This window comes from Musa acuminata, chromosome BXJ3-4, assembly GCF_036884655.1.
Source record: "Musa acuminata AAA Group cultivar baxijiao chromosome BXJ3-4, Cavendish_Baxijiao_AAA, whole genome shotgun sequence".
NCBI classification, from domain to species: domain Eukaryota; kingdom Viridiplantae; phylum Streptophyta; class Magnoliopsida; order Zingiberales; family Musaceae; genus Musa; species Musa acuminata.
The window spans coordinates 43,484,082-43,505,746 of record NC_088352.1 but is presented as its reverse complement, the minus strand read 5'-3'; the positions used below and the strand labels follow the sequence as shown (position 1 = coordinate 43,505,746).

At 37.5% G+C, this 21,665-nt stretch overlaps 3 protein-coding genes across 4 annotated transcripts; 1 reads left to right on the top strand and 2 right to left on the bottom strand.

The window, feature by feature from the left end:
• Positions 1 to 153: 153 nt before the first annotated feature.
• On the bottom strand, positions 154 to 6,240 carry LOC135636606 (histidinol-phosphate aminotransferase, chloroplastic-like). Of its 2 annotated transcripts, none has more exons than XM_065148459.1 (9): positions 5,952 to 6,239; positions 5,377 to 5,464; positions 4,440 to 4,590; positions 4,218 to 4,315; positions 3,904 to 4,012; positions 3,546 to 3,703; positions 2,397 to 2,539; positions 2,169 to 2,309; positions 154 to 533 (listed from the first exon to the last, which is right to left on the bottom strand). In XM_065148459.1, exons 1-9 carry the CDS (start codon positions 6,171 to 6,173, stop codon positions 402 to 404), a joined length of 1,242 nt encoding a protein of 413 aa, XP_065004531.1. In that variant the 5' UTR covers positions 6,174 to 6,239; the 3' UTR covers positions 154 to 401. The 2 variants fall into 2 exon arrangements, with proteins under 2 accessions (XP_065004531.1, XP_065004530.1); XM_065148458.1 differs by lacking the exon at positions 154 to 533 and adding an exon at positions 1,655 to 1,816 and having other exon boundaries at positions 5,952 to 6,240.
• Positions 6,241 to 7,554: 1,314 nt separating this feature from the next.
• Positions 7,555 to 11,200, top strand: LOC103982822 (serine/threonine-protein kinase 54). The gene is made up of 6 exons (XM_009399860.3): positions 7,555 to 7,808; positions 8,845 to 8,966; positions 9,181 to 9,377; positions 9,533 to 9,707; positions 10,478 to 10,612; positions 10,685 to 11,200. The coding sequence occupies exons 1-6, from the start codon at positions 7,571 to 7,573 to the stop codon at positions 10,892 to 10,894; spliced, it is 1,077 nt and encodes a 358-aa protein (XP_009398135.2). The 5' UTR covers positions 7,555 to 7,570; the 3' UTR covers positions 10,895 to 11,200.
• Positions 11,201 to 11,510: 310 nt separating this feature from the next.
• On the bottom strand, positions 11,511 to 21,025 carry LOC135636605 (ubiquitin-like-specific protease 1D). The gene is made up of 14 exons (XM_065148457.1): positions 20,614 to 21,025; positions 19,874 to 19,925; positions 19,590 to 19,684; positions 19,252 to 19,514; positions 16,785 to 16,836; positions 16,368 to 16,441; positions 16,243 to 16,272; positions 16,056 to 16,151; positions 14,854 to 14,956; positions 13,856 to 13,947; positions 13,253 to 13,375; positions 12,770 to 12,884; positions 12,279 to 12,386; positions 11,511 to 12,200 (listed from the first exon to the last, which is right to left on the bottom strand). The coding sequence occupies exons 1-14, from the start codon at positions 20,911 to 20,913 to the stop codon at positions 12,054 to 12,056; spliced, it is 1,650 nt and encodes a 549-aa protein (XP_065004529.1). The 5' UTR covers positions 20,914 to 21,025; the 3' UTR covers positions 11,511 to 12,053.
• Between the last annotated feature and the right edge of the window lie 640 nt (positions 21,026 to 21,665).

Here is a 21,665-nt window from a genome sequence, read left to right as displayed (position 1 = left end):
GGCTGTTGCTGTAGTACCTTTTTGGGTACAGAGTATGAATTGGATACTTCTCTTGTATCAGCAGAAATTGAACATTGCTCTTTCCATTAAAGGTCACATCATGATAAATAAAAAGAGCTGAGATGCACTCAATGAAACAGGATAAGACGGATATGGAGTTCCTAAACAGTGAATATCTTCGAGCATGAAACATGGGAATCCAATCCACCGCTTCAATGATGATGATGCATACACACAAATCAACGACCACATCTCCTTCAAATGAATCACTTTGCAGGATGAATAGGTGCACCAACTCGAAGGATAATTAAGCTCAGACAATGAGACATCTTTTTGTGTTTCGCTTAGTCATTAGGCAAAAGATTTGATGCATGGAGGAGGTCTTTGGGCAAGGATGTTGATTAATGGAGTAGATTAAGGCATTCCATCAGGGCATCTGTATGCTCTGGCTTCCCAACAGTAACACGGACATAGCCTTTTAGCTCCTTTTTATTGTAGTGCCGAATCATCACACCCATTTGCGCTAGATCTTCCTGCAAAAGGAAATTCTAGATGTAACAACTCTTTAATTGAAATGAAAAAATAAAATCATGTACCCTTTGTGGTATCAGATCATTTTAAGAAAGAATTTGTTAACGAGTGACATTGAACTTGTCCACATGAAATTCGAATGACTTTTGTGATGATGCTCTGTGCCACTTTAAAGCATCATCATTTTGATTCAGTTCGTGTGTCCAAGCAACACAGAGACTCGAATAACACCTTATTTTCTAGGAGCTTTATCCACATGATTCAGAATTCTGTCTTGGAACAATGAAGACCCTAGTATCGAACAAACATTAATGCACGATATTAGAACTGCTTCTGATGATTAATATAATATCACCAGAACATGAAATATTTGTCCATTGTTTTCTTGGGTCTTCTTTGGATAATTTATTCAAGCTGAAGTTAGCCATTTGCATTGTTCAAGAAAGAACTGCAGGATAAACATGCTATGTTCACAGCATGGTTGCATCAGTTTTGTGGCTGGGTTGAGCATGAATAATAGAACTTGAACCAAGCATGTTGACTGTCCATGCGCGTTGTGTATCTGTAAGTATACATAGCATATATGCCTGCATAAATATAATCATATCTATAACATAGATATGTATATATTCGCCTATGTCGCTCATTTTAAGAAGATATTTGAATGATGAAATTGATGTCATACTTCGGAGACAACCTAAGCAGATACAAGGCAATTAAATTGAACCAAAGAGTCAATAGACAACCTTACTTGTACAAATAGAAATGTTATTTCCATAATTTTGACTGTAGTCACCTTGATCTAAAAGAAGAAATATATATTTCAAATAACATGGACCAAAACCTTACAATAACACTATCAGCCAATACAATAAACAGAACCCTTTTCTCAGAAAGTAGTTGATTAACATTTAACAACAATAAACCATTGATTCCTTTCTAAATCCCTTATGGAATCATGTAAAATCAACATTATCAAGAATTTAATAAAGCCAACAAATTTAAAAATTATATCATAAGCAACTTAGAATATTATTTTTTTACCACAAATGCTGTAAAAGCTAAAAAAGAGAATGATTTGTGATTTATGAACCATTTTGCCCAATTGAGGAAAGTAAGATGTATGATTGCGATAACTTTAATTTACCATTTTTTTAATGCATATTGACAGTGAGGCGATTGCAATCCTGGAAGGGCTAAGGGCTGCTAAACAGGCTGGGTTTTCTTGTATCCAAATGGAATCCGACTCAAGGATGGATATTGAAGCCATCAATAAAGCTATGAACTGTGTCAGGGACATAGTTGAATTGTGTCAGGGACATACATGATTTAGCTTCAACATTTCAGTCAATTACTTTCAGTCGTATATATAGGGATGCAAATAGACCTCCTAATTGGTTAGCAAATTTTGTCCAAACTACCAACTCCACCTTTATGTGGAAGGGAAGCTTACATTTTGAGTTTTGTAAGACTGAATCCTCAGATGAGGAGGGTGCTTTTTGTAGCCGTGTTTTTGTGTGAATAAAAGTTTCTTCCTTTGCAAAAAAATAAAAAAGTGGCATGTGGATTGAGCAGACTTAAGCAAATAATGAAGAATCCATAGTGATCATTCGGAAATTATTTGCAAGATAAATTACCTTAAGTTTCTTAGCATCCTTTCCAGATGTAACCTCACATAAAATGAAGTTGGAATAGCTCGGATATGGCTTCAGGTAGGGCACTTCCTTCAGAAGACTAAACAATCTTTCCCTTTCTTGCACCAGAGAATTTTTCACTTTCTGGAAAAAGAAAAGAGAGGGTAGAATAACACATACTAGTTAAAGTTAAAGCAGAGGATCAATGACAAAATCACAAGAAAAATACACCTCCAGATAGTCAGGGTTTTGCAATGCTGCACATGCAGAAACTTCTGCTGCAACGGACACATTATAAGGTTGCTTTGCACGCCATAAATATTCGATCATGCTAAGAGGAAATGCTCCATAGCCCACACGAAGTCCAGCTAAACCTGTTTCAGCGCCAACCAGAAAATAAATATCACATCATTTGGCAGAAAGGAAAAGATGGAGAAAAGTTCAGCTTGTGGGAGTTTTATAACAGTCATAAGAATCCAAGCAAGACATTTAGATACAAGCAGATCTAATAGATGCAAAAAGAATTCTGAACAAAAATCCCGCAAAGCCACCATTTATTTCATCACTGCTATAGACTATCAAAAGGGAGTTCAACATGTTGGTTCCATTACTGTACATGCAAATCATTATCAGCAGCTGACTAATCGATTACTCGCAGCTGTTCTCTTCTTATGCTACCTCTCCAAAGTCCTGTGTTATATCATGTGCTCCTTGTCTTGCATGGACAAACTACATGCATTATGCACTTCTATATCAGCACTTGTGGATGCATAAATAATCCATCGCCAATACTTCATCAGATCATGTCTTCTCGGGATTTAGAAGAAGCCTCTGACCTTCACTTACAATGGCCAACAATGTTGGAAGTCTTGGAGTGGGATACACCATTTAAATCCCAGAAGGAAAAAAAGAGAGGAAATCATGAAATATCTAGCAACTACCAAATTGCCCTACTTGCCTTTGGATGTCAACCAACACAATAGCAAGTTTCTGTAGGTCCCAACAATTTGGGGTCTGCTACATGTATCTTTACAAGTGAACACAATATCACCTGTAAAGCTAAAAGCAATCAAGTAACTTCTACAGTTTCTGATAGTCTTCTTAGGTCTTTTTTACATCTCCTTACACCACTAATCTGACTTACATCACCTAACTGTTGCAAGAATTGGCATATGAAAAAGAGCCCTTTCCTTTTACTTTGTTAGTCATTCTGACTCTACCCTTACATTTGGCCAAATTTCACCAATTATTCATAGTAATGATTTTCATAGACATCTGATAATGGAGAATTCACAACTCACATAGGCCCCTTTTAAGGCTCATTTCTTTTGCAAGCCTCTTAAGATTGATATGACAACATACGAATAGAACATTCCTTACCTGCTCGTTTGCTAAAGGTTCGGAGGACAATCAAGTTCTCATGATTCTTCACCCACTTCATCTTTGATTGCAATCCAGAGAATTCAATGTATGCTTCATCCAGCACAACCAGGATTGGCAGATTGAGAATCTGTAGGAGATCTTCATCGCTGATAATACTGGACAAGGAATATGATTGCAACCAAATAATAACCAATGTAAGAGAATACATGATTAGACACACTTCACATAAGAAGTTCCAAGTAGATTCAGATACATAATATGTAGACAACTCTGTATGAAGCCTTTACATAAATGCTTCTGTAAATTCTTACCCTAGGAGAAAAGAAGAAAACAAATTAAGAGCATACTAATATACCTTCCATCAGGGTTGTTTGGAGATGTAAGGAAAATACACTTTGGCTGTTCCTTTTCCACGACTTCAACAATTTGTGGAACATCCAAAGAAAAATCTGACTGCCTTGGGACTGCATGGAATTAGTATGTAAATAGGTAAAAACATGTTGTGACTTGATTAAAATATTTATCATGATTGATAGAATGTCTCTGATAGTGCAGGATAAGACATGCTAGAACAAGAACATAAAGATGAAGCATTATGAAACTTAATGAACATGATGCTTAAAAATTAAGATGTATGAAAAGGTTATTGAAGTTCAACTAAAAATGTACCCTTGATGACCAGTGCTCCATTGACTGCTGCATCAAACTCATACATAGTAAATGTAGGAGGACAATCCACAATTTTATCACCAGGATCAAGGACACATCTATCGAAGATGAGGCATTGTCAGAATAATATCACTTGATAGATCTTTCAATATAGAATAAAAATATTTAAATATAAGAAATGGCTCAGTTCAAAGGCTAAACCAAAGGCAATGTAGTTCTAACCTCATGATCAAGTCAATTAGCTCATCTGCACCACATCCAGCAAGTATATAATCGGATTCAAGGCCTGAATCTTCAGCTAGAGCAGCACGCAAATGGCGGCTCTCAGGGTCAGGATAAACATAAGGAAACTTTAATGATCCCAAAGCTTCAGCTACCTATAAATTATGGGTTAGTATGACAGCTTTTTGACAATCTTAGTCGTCGTAATCAATAGTATCTTCCTTTTCTAAAAAAAATTCATATAACAATTCATAATTCAGAGAGCACTAAAGGTTATGTTAACAGCAAATAAGCTCATCTGCACCAGAAGATAGTGACCATAGTTTGAATGCTATATAAGTTGACAATTCCTCAAATTTATAATATAACCAATAAGAATTACCAGCCTTGAAATGGAAGTATTAAGACAGAAAGAAAGGTGTATCCATGAAGTTCTGTCACTTCTTTCATCACTTATATTCACTTTTTCACAGTTTTCATTGATACACTGGTTATGAATATTCAGAAGGTGTCCTTTTAGACATATTTCACAATTGATGAAGCCCTAGAAAAACACAAACAACATGATGTGAGTTGATTCGGATCAATGCTGCTAGGAGAGATGGGACACCTAGAGAGACAAACTAGAAAAAAGGGAACTGCTGGCCCTTAATTGACCAGCTGCATTGGCCTTAACAAAGCTAACCAAAGCAAAAAAGCGCCATGTAGTCCAATCCAAATATATGATGCCTGCTTGGTTGTTGCTGTTGCTAATGATGTTTAGCATGACATTATTACCATGTGAAAGTAAGATAGGGACATATGACAAATGAAATCCAGTGATTATGTGCTTGCATGCAAGGTCGAGCTAGTAATATACATAAGAACCAAAAATGGGGCGTCTGTGCATTTTTATCTGGTTTTTGGTGCTTTGATCTGATAAAAGAGAAAACCCAACTTGCCTCTGGAGGTGGACCATATGGATTTTCATTAGCATCTAGCTTGATTATGTCTTCAGGTTTTCTTCCAAGGCGTGTAGATAATACCTGAAAATAGAAAGATATTTCCAGTGTTACATATGTTAAACAATTCCAAAAGTTTTGTGACAGAATTGTACTAAAGTTAGAGAGAACACATTACATATAAGACTCTGACCCACTATGCTAGCTTCTTATATTTTCTCTTAAAATCATCAAAATCTATCATAAGGAAGTGCATTCTAACATCTGTTGATAATACTGTGTCAAGAAACTAACACTCAGTGGCTAACTCCTCCAAGATTCCTCTCCATTTTAGAATTCCAAATCCATAAAATCTGAACAGGTAATGCAAATATAATGTACCAACGGCTCCTTTGAGATAATCGATACATGTATTGCTACACAGTTGACGTAACCTAAGAACACAAAAGCCATTGCACTTCTCTCTGGGAAAATAAAACAAACACTGCATGATCACAGTAAAGATGCCAAATTTATCATTCAGCTAGCGCTAAAACAGCTAAAAGAACGACGCAAGATTTCAGCTTTGCACCTCGAACGGCAAGATTGGCTGATAGGGAGACAGCTGCCTGAGGTGAAGGCGTATGAAGGAATCACCTCTCAACCGACTCGGTGGCTGATCGACTTGCTCCACCGGTAATGCCGAAGCCATAAAACGCCCGGAATTTATCTTCAGATGCCGCAAATCGTGATATAATTCGGTGACCGAGGGCGAAGGAGAAGCGACGGAGAAGCCAATGACACCCATCAACATAGGCGACACAGCAGCAATCCGAGAAAAGCTCTACCTAAACCCTAACGGTCAAGAAAGTTAGGAATGTAACGGCCGTCATCGAGACCATATAACGAGCTTGCCGCTAAACGGATCGGACTTCCCTACCCGATCCGGCGATCCAACAAATCAAAGAAAAATTTGATTCATTTCCGGATCTTTTAACCATCGGATCCGATCCGAGAAGGAGACAAATAAAGAGGAATTTTTTATATTATAGATAATACCACTGCGAACGGATTTAATAGTTATCATAAACGGTAAATTTCCTATTGGTGATACTAATCAGCCTTAATTACATGAAATCGTCGATCTTAGATATTGATGGCAAAGCGAGCATTGCAAGGAAAAGAAGGAAGTGGGAATCAGCACCTGCCTTCTTTGTTCTTGTTCTTGGAATGGACCAAAGATGAGAAAGATATGCTCTGCTGAGGAATGTGATCTCAAGATTGGCCTCAGAATATACTCTTCAAACATGCACTTTAAGCAAGAAATTGGATTCTGGTTCTGCTTCTTCGACATCTCATGTTAATCTTTCTCTCAGTCCTAAAAGGCCTCACGCCATTAAAGACTAAGCGAGTTCCCACACGTGCATGGTGGAGATCCCACAAATGTGTGGCTATAGTTTGGTCTGGAGATGGCATGACCTCACTGCACATGTAATCTTCCGTCAAAGTAGCATCCAAGTAGTAGCAGGACAAGTCGATGCTTTGAGACCTTCCAAGAACAGTCGACCTGAGAACACACACATCATTTGGTGTATGTAATGTCGTGTTTACAGAGATGTGGATTTTTCTTGGGTGATGGCTTGATTAGCTCTTGTCCAAATCTAACGACATGTCCGCCCGTTACATCTGCGATCTCTTTCAGATGACCACCACATGCTTAAGATAAGACAAGAGGCGTGTTTCCCCGAGAAGACAATGCATCGAGGGCACCTGTGAGTCTGCAACCGAGCGGGGATAAGGAGAGTGCAGAGGAAGAGGGGTTTCGATGCGTCTGTAGGTAGTCGTAATAGATAGAAAGACGAGAAATAATTGAATCGAGCTTTGATTAGAGAGAGGGAGGCAGGCAACCCATGTGCTCACATGGAGACACAGAGCGAGAGACAAACGTAAGGCGAGTAGAATAGCAGTGACGAGGGGAGGAGAGAAACGAGTGTGCTTTATAGAAAGAAGAGGGAGTAGCAGATACTGGTGCGGGTGTTGGGGTGGGGGGGGGAAGAGAAGATGCGGTGGAGGGAGAAGGAAAGGTAGAAGGGAAGCGAAGCCCATAAAGATATCATCTTTTGGGTTTTCTGCCGTGATTTGGAGGCTGCAAAGGAGGCGGGGGGGTGGGGGGGAGGGGGGGTGGGAGAGGTGGGAGGGGAGGGTAGAGAGATGAAGGAAGGGGGCGGAGATGGGTTCGTGAGAGCGGACCAGATCGATCTGAAGAGGTTGGACGAGCAGCTGGAGCGGCACCTCAGCCGACCGAGGACGATTGAGAAGAGGAAGGAGGAGGAGAGGCAAAGGGAGGAGTGGGAGATCGACCCCTCGAAGCTGGTTATCAAGGGGGTCATCGCCAGGGGCACCTTCGGCACGGTCCACCGCGGAGTCTACGACGGCCAGGACGTCGCCGGTGAGGCTGAGAGGAAACCTAAAATCAAGAAGGAAAAGAGATTCTGATGCCTAGTTGCTCCCCTTTTTGAATAATGCCTGTGTTTTACTGCCAAAAGTTGGTCCTTTTTGTGATTATTGGTGCTCGATGCGGTTGTTACTGGTTGGATTTCCTCGTCGCATAATTCTGTTTGATTTCTTGATATCTGCTTTAGTGAATCTAATAACTTTATATGCTTTGGAAGAACTTGTTCCTTTTTCTATGGTTGTCTTTCTTGTACAATTCATTTGGATTGGTGTCCAATCCGCACTTGTCTGTCTTCTGCTGATCTGTTCTTCCATGGAAGAAGCATCATTGCATGATAATAGAACTGAAAGGGGGGAAAACTATGTGTGTTATCGTCTGTTCATCAGTTTGAAGACTACTGAAATTTCCATACTGGTTTGATGCATTCCACCTTTGGTAAAACCATGAAATTTCTGTTTACGTTTGATATGTGTTACTTTTGCTTTTGGGGGTTTGGTGCGCTCCAGTTGGGTTTATAAAGGTTCTTGTTCATCGATGTAGCCAGTGGACTGCATGCCTGTGACTTGCACAGATTGGGTGGGGTGTTTCCCGTGACTTTTGTTCGATCAGTTGTTTTCTCTCTTGTACTTTCATGTGAACCTAACTCAACAACTATTGGTAAACTTGGGTGCTGGTCTTGTGATATCTATTAAAGGGAAGAACAGAAAGCGATAACTCCGGCTAATGACCTCAAGAAATAGTTGCAATGGGTTGCAACTTGGGACATTGAATTAAAGGGGGACACACTTTTTTTTTTTTTCCTGTGTGTGGTTCAGAATATTCTTTTTCTCTTTTTTTTTTCTTATCTGAAACTTTCTTTTCCATTCTTTGCTCTAGCAGTTCACCAACAAGTCTGCGTTGTAGTTTACCGGTTTCTTGCATTAGCAGGCACTCAAACATTTAAAAGAGCATGAGATCATCCTCTGGAGTTACATCTCACTTGCCCTTTCTTTAGTTGGTTATAAAAGTTGTATTCTTTTACTATTTCCAGTGAAGTTGCTTGACTGGGGCGAAGAGGGAAACAGAACAGAAGCTGAAATCTCTGCACTTCGAGCAGCGTTCTCTCAGGAAGTCTCAGTTTGGCATAAGCTTGATCATCCTAATGTAACTAAGGTACAGGTCATTATGTGAGGATACCACTAGTCTGTAACATCTCTGGGAATTTAGTCCTCAATTCACTGAGTGCTTGTAGTTCTTTTCTGTGGTTGTGTATTTATTATCCTATTTGAAATATCTCCTCTGCTTTCATCTTCTTGAATATAGCTCTCTACATATTTCTGCATGTTTGCTTAACATGTTGTACATTCACTTTATACTTCTTTTGCAGTTTATTGGGGCTGCCATTGGGGCAGCAGACCTGAACATACAAACAGAAAATGGTCATCTCGGCATGCCGAGCAATGTTTGCTGTGTTGTTGTCGAATATCTTCCTGGTGGTGCACTGAAATCATATCTTATAAAACACCACAGGAGAAAGCTAGCTTTCAAGGTAGTCGTCCAAATGGCTTTGGATCTTGGGAGAGGGTGAGCATTCGCCTCGAATTCTTCTATTTGGAAACTCTTTGTTGACTGCATTTTATTTCCATGTGGACTTGTTAATTATTTCCTGCATGTAATTCCTGTTCAACAAGCTGTTCGCAAATTAAATATATTTGGCCAATTTGTATCTTTATCTGTAGGTTAAGTTATCTTCATTCCCAAAAGATTGTGCACAGAGATGTGAAGACAGAAAATATGCTTCTAGATAGGACAGGAACAGTAAAAATTGCTGACTTTGGTGTTGCTCGAATTGAGGCTCAAAATCCTAATGACATGACGGGTGAGACAGGAACCCTTGGTTACATGGCACCCGAGGTATGAAATCCCTTTTTATTTTGATGTTCAAGTGTTTCCTCTTAATCTTAGGTCATTTTTCAGAAGCCTGAAATGTTTGTGGACCTGACATAATCTTCTGGATTAATTCATCGACATTGTGGCACATTAGCTTCTCCATTGAAATACTGTCTTGAAGTAAAGATTGCCTATGGTGAACATGCAACATTTTATGATTCCAGTTTCATGGCACCAGAAAATCTCCTAAGATGTCTCCTTATTTGTTAGAATTTAGATAAACCAAAAACAAGAGATGTTTTGGGCACATATTTTAATGCAATAGGAAGTTCGCCACTGGTTATGCAGATTGCTGAACAAGATGATTGAAAAAAAGAGTTATGTTTGCTTGCTAGAAAAGCTGGTCTAGCAGAAATGTGTAATAAATAAGTTAAATACAAATTACACAGTTCAATACTTACTGTGAGAGCTTCTCCAGAAGTTTGTAAGGGAACTCTTTGATTCATTGATAAAGATAGATCTACAGAAGGATACATTATTGATTGGCTGCTCCGGCGACGAAAGCACATGATGGAGAAAAATTGAAATGGAGCTTTGATTGAGGTAGACAAGAAGAAGAATAGAAATGAGAGGGAAAACGGACGCTAGTGGAAATAGGATAAATGCATGCACTTGAATATGAAGATAGCATATAATTAGTTCATTGTTTAAGTGGAACTTTACATTTTTCCTTATATTACTACATTCTCTTGTCTAACCATGATGAAGTAACCATAGTACTGACACATTTGCAGGTCCTCAATGGCAACCCTTATAATAGAAAATGTGATGTTTATAGCTTTGGCATCTGCCTGTGGGAGATATACTGTTGTGACATGCCGTATCCTGACCTTAGCTTTTCCGAGATAACGTCAGCCGTTGTGCGGCAGGTATGCACTTCTTTGAAAATTATAGCTGAAGTGGTTGCAGGACTAAAAATTAAACTTTGCACAAAATTGCAGAACTTGAGACCAGAGATCCCACGATGCTGCCCAAGCTCTCTGGCAAATGTGATGAAAGTCTGCTGGGATGCAAACCCTGACAAGCGACCGGAGATGGATGAGGTAGTGACCATGTTGGAAGCTATCGATACATCGAAGGGTGGAGGTATGATTCCTCCTGATCAGCAACAAGGATGTTTCGGGTGTTTCCGCAGGCACCGAGGCCCTTGATAAGCTAAATTCCCTCAAACTAACATGGCAAGATGATTGTTCCAAGGATATATAAACGTCGAAGAGATGGAGAGCATGTGCACAATCGCAGGCATCGATGCGGAGCTGAAATATTATGGCAATGCATCCGGAGTATGTTCTACATGCTCGTCTCTATTTATGTGATGATGTAAAAACATTCATCTTCATGTGTATTCCTTGGCTTCACTCTTGTACTCTGGTATGACCTACACATTTATGTTCTGCTCTGTTGTTGCCTTATCATCTCCTGTGAACATGAATAAGCAAAGGTTGCATCTTGATACATATTGTAGAGGTAAATAAATGGCAGTTGGGTATGGTAAATGAAGATGGGATAGTCTAATTGTCGTATCATGGTGTTCGATTCGAATGTCATCTCTGGTTATTACTGATGTGGACTTTCCATGCTGCAATGTTAGCTTAAGGGTAGTTTAGCATGAGAACTTACGTTTCCGGAGCAATTAAATGACCTTCTAGCAATCTGATGAACGATAATAAGCATCGGTAGTATATAGCATGCGCCGCCAGCATTAGGATAACTGACGGGCATAATAACCTTTTCTAAACAACATAGACGAGGGAAGTGGTAATGCCATTGCAAAGAGCATATAAAAGCTTGCCATTTCTCTCGGGATTCTATTTACAAACATCTGCTTGTAATCTGCTTGCATATAGCTTCCCTCTATCATCATATGTCAAAGCAGATTGTCAGGAACACAGAAATAGATCTGCAAAATTCACAAGAGAAATACATATAAATTGTACCCCTCCATGATCTAGAAAGCTTTACTTCTTTTGTTAGAACTCTACTGATCACAGTCCTAACCCCTTTGGATTAACCAGCTAAAGATTCTCTGGGAGCAAAACAAGTGCCATGCTTGCTGTTATTCCGATGCCTGGTTTCCTGCTTTGCTCAACTAAATTTATCGTCGTGAGGAACTTAGTGAGGATAGTCGACAGTACTTAAAATGCACGGTGAGAATTACCTTCTGATAAGTATTCAGATATCCCTGAAAAATTGACTGGGTGTTTCCATAAGCCTCTTCTATTCCTCTCTATTCTCCAATTGTTCCTCTACTAAGCTGATTCTGACTCGGGTTCTCAGGTCAAATGGTTAGTCATCCAAGTAGGATCGCTGTCAATCATCTTCGGAGGAGCCACAAGATGATGTTGATCCTGCTTTATTATTCTCCCGCTTAGCACACCGAAATACTTCAAGAAGCAGATCTCGTATCTGCTTCCTCAAGCCAGAAGCATCCTCAGGATGGAACCACTTGCTACCAAACTGCTTAGGTCAAAGATAGGGAAAACAGAAATTAAAACAGCATACAATCTCCAGCCCACTTAGAGATGTGTTGCCTACCATTGCCAGATCTTTCCGTTTAAGCCTTTCAGGAGCCTCTTCAATAAACCTCTCCATGAAGTAGAGCACAAAAAGCCCACAGTCATACTCATTCTTCTGTTGGGGAACCTGATAACAGGTAGCATGTATAATGAGTTTCAGCTAGTTCCACATGCTAATCGATGCAAACAAGTTATCATTTAAAGGAAACAAGGTCATTTTTTACTTCAACACATTTGCTATTGAGACATTCTATCGAAGATGAGATTGAGACTGGGCCTTGCTGCAATGGAAAGATTGCTCCGCAGAAACAAACCACTCTAAATATATAAAATTTTTCTATAAGAGAGATTACATACCCATTTTTCTATCAAAGATGAGATTGATAAACTTTGGGAAACAAAATAAAAGATTTCCATGTTATGAAAGAGCAATACAGTACCAACCATATAGAAACAACCATAATGAAAAGCTGATTATGAGATAAAGATGTCCAATGTAAAGAGGTTTACCGTGATCTTTTTCTTCTCAATGCTACTTGAAAGATGTCTCCAAATATTTACTGAAAAAGGAAGATCTGGACGAGAAGAATTTTGATTTATGTAGTTCCATTCCTCTTTCAAAAATCTGCAATTAGAAACTGCATATTAGGTTTTTAGAGAATATCTGAAAAGATAATTATTATATCAGAGATTAGTTTGCTTTTGTCTCAATCAGAAGATGAGAATCCAAAATGAGAAGATACACGATGGTGCAAGGTGAACATAGACACAACAAGGAAATTGGTTTTCCTATACATCAATGTTTCCACATGGCAAAGAACAAGTCAAGCATGTTGCAACTTCAAGCAATTAATGATTACATGTTGCAATCTTGGCATTTAAAATAAATCAGAAAAGAACCGAAATTGCAGAAACACAGACATATATTATATATACTCAAATAACAAATTGACCACTTCTTTATTAGCATAAAAGATTTCACAGTCAGCTTACCTATCTATGATATGAAATATCGATTGACTGTTATGAAATCCCAATGAATCCAAATGAAGTACAATTGGACCTGATTCATCTTCTTGTGCAGGTATACAAATAACTGCCAAGCTCCAATGCATACTGAAAACAAGAAGCACATATTAGATCAAAAAGTTAGAAACCAATGACATCATTTTGTAAAATAAATTTGTACATCTTTTGTTTATCTTTGAAAAAGTCACTGAAATCTAATACTATGTGAAAAAAGTCACTGAATTTTGGCACAAAATTGTTCCACTACATCTACATTCAAAATAAGTCATACAAACATTAAAAGACTAGCCACTTAAATAAATTGGTGTCTTTGGCACCTCAATTAGTCACATGTTATAAATGTTACATTAGACAAATGATATGACAAACACGTGACTCAATGATCCAACATCCAATGAGATTCTCATTAACTTTTTTACTGGCATCATAATATTTTTAAGCAACCAATATCATTAAGAATCATAATATTGATGGTACCATAATCAAATGCATAAGAAAAGGTATGACATAGACATACTAAGTTTGTCAATCCAACATATTGGATAAGAACAGGAAATAATTACTTACTCTCCATGGACAGGTATGAAGATGTAAGATTTTTGAAAAATATTAACACCCTTCCACCATCTCCTCAATTTCTCAAAACATGCCTTGTCAACCTACTAAATAAAAGATTATCAGTTAAGTTTCAGTACATAACAGAAAAAAGTCTAGGTCAATGCAGGATTTATGAGAAAGTACGTAAATTTGGGTATCAGTTTCAAATAAATAAAACAAGCTCTCAATGATGTACAGCCATGAGCACTTGAACTCCGACATAAAAAATCATTTGGAAAATAATATAAACGTATTTATAACACATGATAAAATTCAGACCTGATAACTTGTCTATAAATTTACAACTAACAAAAAGTTAACTATGTTATACGTGGCCGACAAAAAATTGCAAAAATGTCATATTAATATGCCAGTTAGATGCATGTCAGACATCTGAATCCAATATAAGCCTGCAGAATGGGTCTTTAATTGCAATTCCAATATAGGCATTTATGAATTGCAAACTGGACATGCTCTGGTAGAAAACTAAACGAAATACTTCAGAGAGAAAGTATTACGAAGCAAATAATACACGAGAACAGTGATAAACCCACAATTTTTGGCCACCCTAATTAAGATGCATGCAAATTTCAGCAATAGAAATAAACAGAACTAATATAACATAAAATGAAGAAGAAATGCGTGCCAAAGAAAACCATGGTGTTTTGGCAATATATGACAAGCAAGTATTTATCAAAAGAAGAAGATTTGCACAACTACAGAACATGTTGTCAAGCATTACAAGAGCCTACTCCAGGAGAAGTTGTATTTGACCAAAGAAATAATACTCGAGTAAATTTGATCATTCCTAGAGCAATAGACCTTTACATAACTTTCCTATAGGTATCACAATATATCTTTGCTAATGATTGGCAGGCATGCTACTTTCAAGTTTTAACTGCCATTGAACTTAACTTTGACAATACCAGAGTATAAAAATAATCATTTAACCATTTAAAAAATGATACCTTAAATGAAACAGCTTCCTCAAGTTTCTTGTAGAAATAGGTGTTGAAAAAATGATAGTCTCCTCTTGGTCTATCAGTAACAGCCAAGGGCCTTTGCAGGTATCTAAAACAACAATCAACATGTACAAACAAGATGTGAATGTGATATAAGCATGTAGCATAGATGAAGTAAAACAAAAGTTCGATGCATTAAAATTGTTAAGTGAATGCAGAGTGAAGCAGAAACAAGGACAGAATATCTGGTGTCTTGATCCCGCAAGTCTTGCGAACCGGTACATGCAAATCCGTGTGGTACACACGCAAGTGTGTCAAGGGTCGGTTAGCACACTTTTGGCATAAAACAAGACCCAACATCGGCACTAGAATACACTTACGTCAATTTTTGGTCCATAACAATCGGCAATGGAGCATGCCAGCTGGCATGACATTGAATTGTACCTTGCTATAAAAGCATCAATGCACCCCCATGCCATGATATGATAATCCTTGCTTGAGACAACCAATAAATCAATATGCTTTAATAAAAAATGTTATGCCCAAGTATCGACCAAGGTAGAATGCTATCACAAAATCCAACTATGAAAAAACCAAAGAGAATCATCTGCCACAAAGAAGCAACAAAGACAATTAGACTCCTGCTAAAAAATGATAAAATTCATATTTAGCTTCCCTATTGCTGTAGGACCAAAGTGTGGAAACATTAAAAAGATGAATGCTATTAAGAAACAAATTCAAACATAGGTTAAAAGGAGAAAGCAAGCAAGAAGAGAAAAGAAAAGAGTGATTAATTGGAAAGATGAGCTGAACATGGTAGATACATGATTCCCAGCGGGAGTATAATACATAATTCATAAACTACACTGGTCAGTGTCCAACATCCATAACAAAAATCTTATCCAAAGCAATCGTTAGTTCAAGTGTTCTCTTTATAAGAGCGGATAAGCTCTTCACAGAGGTTACTCTATAGAGACTGTGTATTGCCTCTAAGGAGTTATCAAATATATGAGGAAAAACATGCAGGACCTTATCCTAGAATGTTCTTAACTCAAAGATTCATTGACTGTGTCATCTCTGCATTCAGTTTAACGAGTGGAACTTTAATTAATGCCAAATAATAGATAACACAAACAGAAGTGAAATATACAGAAAAGCGTAGATTGATTTTCTGAGTAACACTTTAGGAATCATGAAAAAGATCTTACTGAATGTAGAAGTTCATTATAGTAGATGACAAGTATGATTCAGGATTGAGGCATTTTATATCTGCATAAGAGAGCTCAACAGATTCCGGATCATCCCTGTTGTAAAGAAGACAAAATTTAATTTGTGAGACCTTTGGAACTAATATTGACGCAAATAATCGATATGTTCAAGTAGGAGATGATGCACCTTGAAGGATAATAAACCTTGACCTCCTTCCTAAAAAAAATTGAATAATGCTCATTAGGAAGACATAATTTGGCACACAGGTATTTAACGAATATAGAGAAAAGAAAGTTCGAAGATAAAGTCACCATTTGTCACAACCATCTTCCATAGGCTCTACAGTATGAACTTCTTCTTCATCCAAAAGAACAACTTCTCGAACCTATTTACATTATGAGAAATGGATAGCATAAGCCATATATATATTGACCAATCATATTCCTCAAGTAGCCAAAGATTACGAGAAAACAACTTGGTAAAATTCCTTTAGAATTAGTGTCATAGAACTTGTAGCAGAGGACAGGTTATGGATAAGTCTTAAGTCTAGGCTTGACTCTTCAAGTATAGTTGAATTTGATTTATGTTTATGCTCATGTACATCCTACTAAAAAAACCTCAAAGCTTTATATACAAGCAAAACAAAAGTTTTCAGCATGACAATCCGCAAAAGCAATCTTGGACAAAGAACATTATATGGTTGCTATCAACAGAATAAATATACTAACCTTCTTCCACTTAAATGCCACAGAATTCGTATCCTCCGAATCCAAAGCTCTCCTCCAAGGAAGGTTTAATGGACAAGAAAAGAAAATATCAAGAAAAGAACATATATGGAACACTAGCTGCCAATGGCATATACATTACAAGATTCAAGCATGCTGTCATAAACAACTTGATAGACTACAGAACCTAAAGCAACAAAATAAGTGTTGCATCAACTTATCACCATCATCATAATTAAGCCTTATCCAAATAATCAGGTTGATATAGAGGAAAACTCCAAGTACATAATGGTAGAAAACTTTCGACAGGGTTTTAAATCAATGTTTCATCATTAATTGCTTTCATTTAAATTCATGGGATGTTATTTTACAAGGATCTTCAGTCTTTATTTATATGTTGAGTTTCAATAAGAAAGTGATGTTTAAAACAAAATACAATATATAAACAAAAATTATCATGGAAAAAGTGGCTGTCATTCCTCTGTTCAGTATAAGATATTAACTGCTCAAAGACTGGTACTTACAAGAGTGGCTATAGATAAAGACTGCAAACTGTGGTTCAATTATCAATAATGCAGATAATTTCTCTCATGTGGAAAGAATGTTTACAAAGAGGTTAGCCACACACACCCCTAATCTGGATAGTGGTTGTATATCATCTACATCAACAATAAAGGCCATAGCAATGTTTAATAATTATAAGGTTTACATTTCAGAAAAAGCATGATCTGACTTCAGTGAGAACTGGATAATTTTCAAGCACTTCAACTAATTCTCATTTACAGTAGTCTGAGTCAATTAGACATAAAATTGGTCAACTACTATGCCACAGTTTAATCTCAAGCTCCATAAACGCGCTAAGGTGATGAAAGGCCAACAAACTTGGGATCAGAACAGGTGAATCCTTGTTCCAAATCCTTGATAAAAAAAAAGGGGGCTCCGCTTAGTTCCTCCAAGTCTGCTTGTAAGCATTGATCAACTTCTTAAACACAAACCCATACACCATACAAGCATATATCTTAGTATATTCACATATCTATATGTCAGTTTGCTGGTTGAAATACATTCAATGTAAAATTGGGTGCCTAATCTGCATGGTGCCAAGTTTGCCATACCAAGCATACCATGATGGCCCGTCCAAGTACCTGTACTAAGTCATCTGTCACGCCAAGGGCATATTGAGCAGCCTTGGCAGTATGATAGGCATCATAGACTTGTACCAGACAGCACCAGGCTGTCACCCTAACATGCCAAGTGGTTCATAACAGTCTAACCAAGGACCACCATGGTATCAGCAAACAAAACACTGACCCTTAATAACGTGCACAAGGGAATGAATGCACTGCAGTGAAATGCCAAATGGATACTATGAATTTGACAATACAATGGTTTGCCTTGACTTATGATCCATGCGTTTAATACCTCAAATTTATTCAATTGTGATTTAATATGCTTCATCCAAGATCTTAAAAAGATGGATTCCCAAGTCATTTCCTAAATATCTTTTGCTACACTAGGCAATTTGGCACCAACATTTGGCGAAAAGCTTGTGACTGTTTGGAGAGATCGTCATAAATTATAATGAAAGCTTAGAAGGTCCTGGACATAAGATAGAACCGAAGAAGTAGGGAGGTCGGAGGCCATCCCATCATATTACCACTGTCTCTCTATTTCAGGTTTGATTTCTTTTTTTCCTTTTGTAATTATATAGCTATAACAGCACGGAACATCAACCCAAATACCCATGACATACTTGTAGACTGAATGTTCTTATCCCCAATCCAGTAGACTTTATTCTTCCATGATCAATTACAACCAAGAATATTTGGTAAGATCCTCTTTAATATTTTCATAAATTGCATATCAGTAGTCGGAGGAAGAAGTAGGTCTGATTGGTCTCTTTCTTACTCATCCATGATTCAGCTGATACATAGAAAAAAAGATTTCATGCACCAGGCTGCCCATAGATCCCATAGATTCCATACTCATCCCAAAACCAACAGTTTGGTTCAAGACCTCTTGATCCTCTCATAGTGGCACACACCAGGCTGCCCCTTTTAAAAATTTGGTTAAAAACCTAATATTTGCAATAATTTTTCCTTTGTTTTAAGAGCATTGACATATATCAAATTGATATTCATATAGCATCACCATGAATTAGTGAAAGGAAAAGTAACAAATCAAAATTGGATCATCCACTTAGTTATTGCTCAAAAATATATCTCATAAATCACAATAGCCTTAACTTAATTTTACAAGTCAAAATTAAATTGAACAATGGTTATTTAAGATATTCACAATATGAAAAGTAAAAAAAAAAACTACATATAACTTTAGAACAAAAATTGAGCTGAAACGAAGTGCTGATAGATTCTGGCCAACACTTTAGAATATGAAAGAGAAAAGTAACAAATTTTCAAAATGCCACTAGAAGCTTTTTTTTTATTCATACTAGAAGCTTAAAAGTTACCTTTTACAATTTGAATAGGATTTTCCTTTGGGAAGATTGGAAAGTTCTAAATCTCTATATTTACTAGTCAAGGACATATGTTGATCTTTCTTCGCAATGCTGCTAGCACACTGGAAATGTGTTTGCCTGGAAGAAAGCCTAGCTGACTGTGAAGACGTTGCAATTTGATGTTGTCTCTCATCCTTTTGTAATTCATTTTTTTCTGAACCTCTGCTCTTGCCTCGGCTTATAACTTTCAAGTCCTCATTAGATGCAGCATCTGCCTGAGGAAAGAATATGGAAAAGCCTACACCAGCAAACTGATGAATGAATGTAAATTGAGAAGATCATACATTTACCTTCCCTTGTAACTTCTCCAGAAATTTAGATGTAAACGAAGATTGTGGATGAGATTTGGGCGCTGTAGAATTTTCACTGGAATCTTTTACTGTACCTGATGGTGCACAAATGATAAGCAAGTCTAGATGCAACCAAATAGTGATACATTCACCATAATAGTAAATAAGAGAGTTTAACACAAAAAAAAGCCCAAAGAATTGTTCCAGTACACTTCTTTATTGAATCCACTACTTCATTGAATGGTCTATATTCTGGTTATGTAGAAAAGATTCTTGAGTGCTACCTGATGATTCTATGTTTTCTGACTGAAGGACCTTACTGCATCTTCCAGAAGCCTGTAAAAGAGATTACAGTAGAAGAGAAAACAAAATTGAGTTTGTCAATCATCAGGAAGTAACTATATGGAATAATTCTGTAACCAAAAGTTGGCCCTTCTAGGTGATGTCTGATAGTGTTGCCAACCGAAACCCTTTCTAGTTTATATCCTACTCACTGCAGCTTGCTATTGTAGCTTATGTATATCTCTATTTTGTTTCCCTACTACAAACTGTTCTTTTGCAATGACCTCCATCCATCATTTTATCGATCTATCACCTAACTCTTGAGTGAACTTCTGTAGTTCGCCAGTTCATATCAGTTTTATCGTTATTTAAAGAATAAAGGAACAATGCGTCCAAAAAGAATCAGTTCCAGCTGCCCTAATCTTCATCTTTTCTCGATTGAATCCAATCAAGATTTTCAAGCGCAAATTTATCCCTCCACTTCATGCCATTACCATTTGGGTTTACTTTTTTCTTTACCCACTTCCCCGTTCCTCTATTTTTTTTCTTCCTTGTTTAGGTTTTCCAATGAGAATTTCTTCCTTCGAAAGAAGTAATATCCGAAACCCTATCTTCTAAGGAACTACCGAGCCAGAACCCTATCTTTCAATTACCTCCCTTTCTGATTATCACACACGAAATCTCTCAAACCCACCCTTCCCTGCATCTACGCACACATCTATCGACGGAGCCGATTGCGTACCTTGGGAACACGGACAAGCTTCCTCCGATCGAGTTCCGCCTGCATCTGGCGGAGGCTTGCCCTCAACTTGGCACCGCTATCGTTTAGCCGGCTCCCGATGCCCAACGAGAGTTGTTTCACCACTCGTTGAATCCGCTCCTGCAACTCATGATCGGAGAACTGGACGAGCTCCGATGCATCCGCCGGCCCCGCCTCTCCGTGGCCGGACGCTGCGGCGACCACCTCGACCTCCGGCGGCGGGCCGTCGTCCCTCCCGGCTAGCATCTCCTTCCAATCAATCTGTAGACGCTCCTTCGCCATCTCCGGCCAGATGGGCAGAGAAAGAGACGGACAGAGAGATTAGCAGTGGCAGGGGTCGTTGTCCTCATAGTGGAATGCCATAAGACGGGAAACAAGCCAAGACTCGAAAGAGGGAAAAGAAATATTTGTCAATTCTATATATATATATATATATATATATTTGTCAAAACTATCATTTTGCCAATTATATTATTTTTATATACATTTACAATGTTTCAATAGATATAATAAAAAATATTATAGTTTAATTCAAAAATAATATTATTGGTATATAATTTAATTTTTTATAGTTAGTTAGTTGTATTGTATTTTTTTTTTATCGGGTAAACTTCTTTTTTTTTAATGTACCAAAAATATTATAATAATTATTAAAAATATTACAATTGAAGAGAAGGCACTGATAATTCGATCTACTATCAATCACATCAATGTTTAATAGTTGTAATTTAATAGATTAATGTTTCGAATCCTTATATAAGTGAAAGTAGATTGATCAATCGTGGTTTGTCCCAAAGGCGTACGGACAAAGCTAACAAGCCAACATGAATGGTTGAGAATTCTCATAGCACGATTTCTACGAAACACTTTCCTCTCACTACTTATCGCAACATGGATCAGATAGAACACAATACACTCACCGGAAAGCACCAAATAGAGGTCGCATCATATCAACCCAAAAAAAATCATGAGTTCAAAATTTAAATTATATTTGAGAGCACTTTTTTTTTTTAATAAATATTATTCGTGAAATT

Bases quoted from the DNA above. Each gene is read 5' to 3' on its own strand.
- LOC103982822 (XM_009399860.3), top strand. From the start codon at position 7,571: ATGAAGGAAGGGGGCGGAGATGGGTTCGTGAGAGCGGACCAGATCGAT. The intron at 9,378-9,532 runs GTGAGCATTCGC...CTTTATCTGTAG, and splicing joins GCTTTGGATCTTGGGAGAGG to GTTAAGTTATCTTCATTCCC. The intron at 9,708-10,477 runs GTATGAAATCCC...ACACATTTGCAG, and splicing joins TTGGTTACATGGCACCCGAG to GTCCTCAATGGCAACCCTTA.
- LOC135636605 (XM_065148457.1), bottom strand. From the start codon at position 20,913: ATGGCGAAGGAGCGTCTACAGATTGATTGGAAGGAGATGCTAGCCGGG. The intron at 16,442-16,784 runs GTTAGTATATTT...TAATGTAAATAG, and splicing joins TGGCATTTAAGTGGAAGAAG to GTTCGAGAAGTTGTTCTTTT. The intron at 12,885-13,252 runs GTAAGCTGACTG...TTCTAATTGCAG, and splicing joins ATATTTCATATCATAGATAG to ATTTTTGAAAGAGGAATGGA.
- LOC135636606 (XM_065148458.1), bottom strand. From the start codon at position 6,173: ATGTTGATGGGTGTCATTGGCTTCTCCGTCGCTTCTCCTTCGCCCTCG. The intron at 4,591-5,376 runs GTTGGGTTTTCT...ATTTATAGGTAG, and splicing joins TGGTCCACCTCCAGAGGCAA to CTGAAGCTTTGGGATCATTA. The intron at 2,310-2,396 runs GTGTATTTTTCT...TTCTTTTTCCAG, and splicing joins AAAACCCTGACTATCTGGAG to AAAGTGAAAAATTCTCTGGT.